At 36.1% G+C, this 8483-nt stretch overlaps 1 protein-coding gene across 4 annotated transcripts in view; it reads right to left on the bottom strand.

Annotated features, from left to right (window-relative positions):
• Positions 1-6497, bottom strand: part of LOC107693289 (AP-5 complex subunit sigma-1-like) — a 10536-nt gene extending 4039 nt beyond the window's left edge. Inside the window, exons 1-4 of one of the 4 annotated variants that reach the window (XM_016492608.1) lie at positions 6431-6497; positions 6149-6340; positions 5323-5614; positions 3304-3913 (exon numbers count right to left, since the gene is read on the bottom strand). In XM_016492608.1, coding sequence (XP_016348094.1) covers positions 3785-3913; positions 5323-5614; positions 6149-6315 — 588 coding nt within the window. In that variant the 5' untranslated portion in view covers positions 6316-6340; positions 6431-6497 and the 3' untranslated portion in view covers positions 3304-3784. Of the gene's footprint in view, positions 1-3303; positions 3927-4057; positions 4322-5322; positions 5615-6148 lie in introns of those variants that run through there. The other 3 variants (XM_016492616.1, XM_016492631.1, XM_016492623.1) reach the window with 3 other exon arrangements.
• Between the last annotated feature and the right edge of the window lie 1986 nt (positions 6498-8483).

Below are 8483 nucleotides of genomic sequence, written 5' to 3'. Positions count from 1 at the left end.
GATCCTCTGCAGTGAATGGGTGCCGCCAGAATGAGAGTCCAAACAGCTCATAAAAACATCACAATAATCCACACGACTCCAGGCCGTCAATTAACATTTTCAAATGAAAAGCTGCATATTTGTTATAAACAAATCCATCATTAAAAAATTGTTTACTTCAAAATGTTGCTTCTGACTAAAATACAATACATAATAGTCTATAAACCATAATATTGTGTCCTCCATTGAAAAAGTCCATCCCCTGTTGTCCTCTCACATCTGTCGAATTTCTCTCCCGACTAAGACTTTTAAAATGGAGAAAGCAATATTATGGATAGAGGAGTTGTATTTTAGCCAGAAGCGACAGTTTGAAGTTGAAAGCATCTTAATGATTAATTTGTTTCTTACAAACACACAGCTCTTTGCTTAACAAGACAATAGCTGGGTTTCCATCACCCGGCTTTTATGCGCATTTTGAAGTATCGCATCAGAATCGAGAGATGGAAACGCTGAATTTCGAAATGGAAACGGTGCTTGTTCGCAAATGTTTTGTGCGATATTCCAATTTTGCGCATAAGTTAAATTCGCAACTTTGGATGGAAACCCGGCTAATAATTGACTGGAGTCGTGTGGATTACTGATGTTTTTATCAGCTGTTTGGACTCTAATTCTCATGGCACCCATACATTGCAGAGGATCTATTGGTGAGCAACTGATGCAATGCTAAATTTCTCCAAATCTGTTCAGATGAAGACACTCTAAAAAATGCTGGGTTTTTTCAAATATGGACTAACCCAACTTTTGGTAAAAAATATTTAATTTAAAAATTTAACCCAACAGCTGGGTTAGTCCATATTTGACCCAAAGTTGGGTTGAAACAACCCAGCATTTTTTAGAGTGCACAAACTCATTTGCATCTTCGATAGCCTGAGGATGAGTACATTTTCAGCAGGTTTTCATTTTTAGGTAAAGTATTCCTTCGAGTTTGTGATTATGCAAGTTTTATCTCTATACTCAATTTAGTTATGTTTAGGATTATATCCATAACGCAAAGGTTTAACATAATGAAGGTTCAATTTTAAAAAGTTCTTCTACACTCTAAAAAATGCTGGGTTAAATATAACCCAGCGCTGGGTTAAAAAGGGACAAACCCAGCTATTGGGTTGTTTTGACCCAGCGGTTGGGATGTTTTAAACCCAATATATTTAACCCAGCATTTTTCAGAGTGTAGAGGGAAATGTACAGACAGTTAAATGACAGACATTTTATTATGAAGGGGTAAAAGAGAGTGACAGTAATAATAACACTACTACGGTTAGAGCTGAGATTCAGCATAAACTGAAGCAATTAAATGTGATTACATGAGGCTTTCATCAAGACCTGGGAGAAAAAAGATTCCCCAATTTAGGACAGAATCATCAGACAGCTGAATAACAGATTTCACAGCTGAAGTGGATCCAAATGTGCCAAGAAACGCTCTGATTTCTGTAATAATTGCGTTTGTGTTGTGCAAGCGTACATTTAAAACCAAGGCTTTTTTAACCTCGTGTGATGAATGATGAATATGTTGGAATTAATAACACACTAAATATTGTTGTGTTGTTTGAAGCAGTTGGAACAACAGGGGAGTAACCATTAAGGACAAACTGTCTCCTACTTGAATTTACTGTTTTGAAAAGATAACACTAATGTGTTTGTGAGAGGAATAAAACGTTATAAAGAAAATCTGTATTATAAATATCTAAATCTCCTGAGTGACTCAAATGTCTCTCAAATAAAAGAATCTGTATCTAAATGGATTGTGGAGGACTTATGAAATCATGAGTCTAACTCCCCTCTCTGGGTTTTTTTTAGTCCCAAAGTAAATTCATGTTACAGTTCCCTTGCCGTTGTGACACATTGAGCACTATGATATTCTGTATGTTTATTCTACTTAAAATCAAGACACTAAAGCCTGATCAAGATGATGCATTTTATTTTAACATTGCTTCAAAAAATATAGGTAAAACTGTATATTAGGATTATTCATGTGTCTATTATTTATTAACGCTTACTGTTGTTAGAATATTATTACTAATATAGTATTATTGATTCGTTCCTTCATTTAAAAATTAAAATGAGAGAACAAATTAGTAGTACAGTAAATACTTAATTTGTGTTCACAATATCTTCTCAAATGAAAATACACTCTAAAAATATACAATAACTTAAAAACAAAAATTCCTTCCCAATTCAAAAAGACAATCTGTTGAAACTAAACTGCAAAAATGGCTTGCTCCAAAATCCATAGATTCCTGATGTCAGAAAACCAAAACTCATTAACATATAACTACCCACATTCATAATTCAACGTTTAATTGTCATTCCTAACATCAGAAAAACCTAGTTAATGGCTGTGTGTAGCACCTACTGCTCTGCAAATGCTTCAAAAGCATCTCAACGTAAGGAAAAAGGGGTGAAGTTCATTTTAACAAGGTCCCAAAATCTTAACATTTTGTGCAGCACATTTTGCAACAGCAAAAAGCTGTTTTCACATATGACAACAGTGTTTACACGGATACCTTAAAGGCATAGCAGCAAAAAAACGTTGGTTATGAAAAACTACATTTCCAGTCATTTTAAGAGGACCTAAAGTGGTTAAAAAATACAAATATAGACCCCTTGAAAGCAGTCACTTGAAAATGTGAAATTTTATAACATCCACAGAAATGCAGTGAGAGATTTGAGATATCACTAACCGCATGCTACTCAATTCAAATGCTATTGTGATGACATGTAATGTGCTATAGGTCCTTTCAATGCGAGTGTCTAAACAACACTTCACAGCTACAGAACATTTGGCCATAACAGGGCTCTTGTCATGCTTGATGCGAGAGAAATGCTAACCATCACTACTCTGTAAGGCAGCTGACACAAGGAAGCCAGAAAAGCCTCACACTCACCAGTCAACATATTGAACCGCAGTACTTGTGAGTTATGACTGGCCTCACAATAACTATAAGTGGACATCCTCCTCACCCTCCCTTCATTTCCAGCACAGCATGATGACAGAGGTAACTCGTCATTATTAAATCAGGGGAAAGAGAGGCTAAAAATGGATTTTCAGGAATTGCGTGATTGCTCCGTTGGCCTAGATATCAAGGCGTCATATGGCCTTGTCAATCAGCCATCTCAGATCTGTTGGCAGACACACTGCTGTGAACTACTGAATTATTTTAGATGAAAGTGTTAAGAGGATTATTCAAATTGCCATGCACTTGACTAAAGCAAAAACATATAGCAATTAATAAAATGCAACACTGCCCTCTAGAGGAGAGCCAGATATATACAGCAATGGTTTTATTTTGACCCAGCCAGACAGCAATAATAATATAAATTCAGATTTTAATTAACAAGAAACTCAATGAACAATGTTATCAATTGACCATTTATGGCCAGTTAATCAGGTACTCCACATTTGAGAGATCAAATGTGTAAAGAGCTTTACTTGAATAAGCTCTAAAGAATCTCTCACCAATATATCAAAAGCTGTGCTGCTGTGCCTTTTTTCATCTAATCTGATGTCAAACTGCAATTAAAGTTTTAGAACATGTGCCTTCTGGTTTCCTCAAAGGGAAAAAACAAAGGGTTCACAATACACTTTGTGTGTGCAATCTTCTACTTTTCGAATGCCATTACACCTTCAGAGGAGAAGTTGTTCCTCCAAATCTCTTAAATCAGAACATCCTCGATTTATCAGGCAGTTTATATATTACTCTCTAAATATGTGGCAAATCCTCATGTTTATACCAATACACACACTGTTTCATTTGCTCACGTAGCTTGCTATCTCTTTATCCAGGGCGAAGGCAAAACGGTGGTTAAGGAAGAGGAGCTGACCATGGGGAAGCAGTCTGTGCAACAATGCATCCACGCGATCACTTTTCAGCAACATCTGAAAATAACAGCTATGTCAGCCAGAGAGAAAAAGGGTAGCATCAAATAATCAATAGCTTGGCAATTTGCCTATTTACTTTGAATGTGTGTCCTTGTTCACTGTATGACAACAACTTCAGCCCTATTCATTCAGTCATTGGAAAGAATATAATTCTTTAGTAAATTTCTGCAGAAAATACCCCTAAGCTCATTGGATTGCTTTTCTGTGAACGTATTGATCACAATGTAATTAACAGCTTATCATGTTTCTCTCACAGAGTGAGATGTATATTCTTATCATCATTTCAATTGTGCCCATTGTGCTAGTCTTTTTGGTGGGAAGAAACTAGACCAGCAGACATAAGAAAAACATTGCACTCAGAGTACTTTATAAGATTGCTGGAGTTCAACAGAAGTTCAATTTCAGCTGTAACAATAAAAGCAATACAATAGTTTTCAGACTCTAGGCTGCATGAATCTACACAATGATACAATGAAAACACCAAACAACATAAATACGTTCACACAACAGTCACTCAAACACACAGTAATAATAACATTTTACACTACCATGTATTGTTATTGAAGTCAGTAAGATTTTTCAGTATTACTATTTCAAATGAATGCTGTTCTTTCGAACTTTCTATTCATCAAAGAATCCCCAAAAAATGTATCATGGTTTCAACAAAAATACTTAGCAGCACAACTGTTTTCAACATTGATAGTGATATGAAATATTTCTTCAGCACCAAATCACTATATCAGAATGATTTCTGAAGTATCAGGTGACACTGAAGACTGGAGTAATGGCTGCTGAAAATTTAGCTTTTCCATCACAGGAATTAATGACATATATCAACTTTTTTTTTTTTTTTTTTCACAATATTACTGTTTTAATTTTTTATCAAATGCCTTGATGAGCATAAGAGAAAACATTTTTAAAAATCTTACCGACCCCAAACTTTTGAACTGTATAGTGTACATATTCCATTTTTTGGATACATTTAAATTTTGGTGCTGTATTTTATACCCATATGCAAACACGCAAGCACAGTGAACAGATTAACATGCAACACATATACAAACATGTACATGCATGCACACACAGACAAGATACTTCAAAAACTACGGTCTAAAAAAATATCGGATGTCACATTATTGTAGTATTTTTATAAGTTCTATAAGCAAGTGTTTCAGAAAGTAATGATTTCCAGTGAGCAGCAGTGGCTCCTCAACAAGCCCCACAATATACTGTAAGTTATTACTCGTCATAGCTGTAGCACAAAACATGCTGGATTTGTCATCGTTAGTTTTTCTAACATTTTCATTCATGTTAAATTTATTTTCATTAAGTCTTGAGCCCTATGGATAAGCAATAGTAATTGAGCACCCCTAATAAAACAATCACTAGTCCCAGAAAAACCTCACCTCAGCACCAGGTCCCAGCAGACGTAGCTCCTCCAGGCAGTGACGTGCAATGTTGCGAAGCACTCCCTCTGCGAGCAGGAGGTTCTCGTGTGGTCTGCAGACCAGACTGAACGCTAGAGACTGAACCCCCAGCCACAGAACAACACTCCGATGTGGAAAGAGCTCTGCATTGCCCAGGGAAAACATGCCGCTGTCAGCTTCACCCAGAGCTGCAGCCTCCTCACCCAGCACTGCCTCCACACACAAACCGCCTGAGGCCTCCCTACTCAGAGCCACAGCACTCCTCGCCTGCCTGACAGAGAGAAAAGGGGCAGAAAAAAAGAGAGTATTGTTTCCCTTGGTTACACATACAAAGTACCAGTAAACATTGTTTCTGACAAAATACCACTGTTACTGCAGTTGTTGCTAATACAGATATTGGTATTAGCAGGACAGTTACCTAAAAATAACATTTCTGTCATCATTTGCTCACTCTCATGTTGTTCCAAACAACCCTGTATGATTTGGGGGGGGGGGAGGTTGTACATACAAGTCAATGGTAACCAAAACGGTTTGGTTACCATCCTTCTTGAAAATATATTTTATATTTCACAGAAGAAACTCAGTCATACGGGTTTGGAACGACATGGGGGTGAGTAAATGACGATAGAATTCAATTTGGGGGTGAACTATCCCAGTCATCAAAACAAGTTGATGATCATTAAACAAAATGATGTAACAAACATTTGCATGAAATCTCCTATTTGTTATTGTAATAATTTAGTTGTCGGTTTGATTGTGAGTAAGAATTTGGCGGAAATGGTTTACAATCGTGAATTCATCTCACCTCGCTACCACGTGGAGTTTCTCTTTCTGCATCAGTCGTCTCTGCTCCGGTGTGAAGTCAGCGTCTCCGGTCTCCGGTCCGAACACGCGCGCGTACAGTATCCGACTCTCGGCTGCGGACAGCGCGCTCACCGGACACACCGTGTGGATTAAGAAACAACTCACCATAGCTGATCTGGCATATCATAAACACCTGAAGACAACACTCACAAGAAAATATACTTAGTAATACATTTGTGTCACAAAGTCATGATGCCAATGTAGACAAACGCTGCATGATTACTTCCGTATTTGGTCACATGACTGTGAATCAGCTGATCAATTTTACGCAGTTCCTTTTTTTTTAGCTCTAGATGGCGATCTTGGATGACTGACACATAGATATCCTGTACATATCTATGGACTGACAGGTGTTCTGCTGAAATGATGGACACATTCTCAGGACACAACATAGTATTAAATCTATTTAACGCTAGCGAAAGTTATTATCATTTTATTAACCAGTTTATTTCTAGTATTTGTTTCTGTTTCATTTAAATTTATGTAATATTTGGGACATAAATACAGTTTAAAACGTTGATTTGAAAGATTTTAATACGCTCTTTAGCAATAAACATTCATTAAAATCAAAATTCTTCCGTATTTGGTCACATGACTGTGAATCAGCTGATCAATTTTACGCAGTTCCTTTTTTTAGCTCTAGATGGCGATCTTGGATGACTGATACATAGATATCCTGTACATATCTATGGACTGACAGGTGTTCTGCTGAAATGATGGACACATTCTCAGGACACAACATAGTATTAAATCTATTTAACGCTAGCGAAAGTTATTATCATTTTATTAACCAGTTTATTTCTAGTATTTGTTTCTGTTTCATTTAAATTTATGTAATATTTGGGACATAAATACAGTTTAAAACGTTGATTTGAAAGATTTTAATACGCTCTTTAGCAATAAACATTCATTAAAATCAAAATTCAATACAATTTCTAAATTGTTTACCATTTATTTTTTGTGGTTTGGCTTTGCTCTCAGCATTACAAATTGTTTACCTGTCTTCCCACCATGAAAGATCTTACTAATGTCATTTCTTGGGCATTTTTATTTGTATTTTATTGTATTTTTTATTTTATTTTATTTTTAAACGTTTTTTTATTCTTTATTTTTGTTTATTTATTTATTTATTTTTTGATGGAGGGATCTTACCTCATGTTGCATACAAAATGTGGTACAAACTTTTATGTTTTGGAAAATTGAAGAAGTTAATTATTAAATGTGCTGTATATACTGTTCTTAAGCCACCACCAAAGTTTTTCAAAACTTCTGTCAAAAGATTTTAATAATATACTAACTTACATTAACTAATTAGGATATAGTACATTTTTCAGTCTGATCTATGTACCTGTGAGGTATGCAAGTTTTAAAATGTACCCTAGTGACAGAAAAAAAAATGTAACAAGTCTTTAATTTGACAGTTCTCCGCCCAACAACATTCTCCAATGTGTGCATGTTAAACATAGGAGCATGTTTATACCGCATACAAAGTGCCATTGACAGACGACTAAGTTGAACGTATTCAAACACATGCGCTCTGACACACGATGGACAGCTGTTTTGCTTAACAACTGCTGGTCATGCTCACTTAACCCATGAGGGAGGAGGACACACATCTCCCCACACTTCCTGCTACATTCGGGAACCAAAACTACAAAACTGACAGAGATGTAAAGTATTGGAGTAAATGTAATTATTTACTGTACTTGAGTATCTTTTCGGATACTTTGTAGTTGTACTGAGTATCAAAGATATTAGCAACTTTTACTCTTTACTTCGCTACATTTTTGAATGAGTATCTGTACTCTTTAGTCCACTACATTTGAAATGAGTGTTGCAGTTACACATTACATTTTGCATGGACCTAGCTTTTTCTGCAGCAGTTTATTTCTGCTACAAAAGACGTGATACTGCCTATTACAGGTCACTGAAAGTACTGCATCTTGTGAGTTTTGCCCTTAAACACCCAAACTTGTCAACAAGGCTACTTTATGTGAATGCGAGTTCCTTAGCAAGTATTTGTGAATCACTGGTGTTTTATATGAGATAAGGACATGACTGCAGCCGGCAATGAGGCCCAAACCAGCACAGCCAGTGTAAGAAGGCTTCGGCTTTTTCATTTTACTTAAAGCGGTCATATGATGCTTTTTTAAAGATCATTATTTTGTGTATTTGGTGTAACAGAATATGTTGACATGCTTTAATGTTCAAAAAACACATTATTTTTCAAATACTGTACATTATTGTAGGTCCTATATGCCCCGCCTCTCTCAAAC

This window comes from Sinocyclocheilus anshuiensis, unplaced genomic scaffold (genome assembly GCF_001515605.1).
Source record: "Sinocyclocheilus anshuiensis isolate Anshui unplaced genomic scaffold, SAMN03320099.WGS_v1.1 scaffold1078, whole genome shotgun sequence".
NCBI lineage: Eukaryota > Metazoa > Chordata > Actinopteri > Cypriniformes > Cyprinidae > Sinocyclocheilus > Sinocyclocheilus anshuiensis.
Note: the sequence above shows the minus strand (reverse complement) of the source record. Positions and strands in the feature narration are given on the sequence as shown.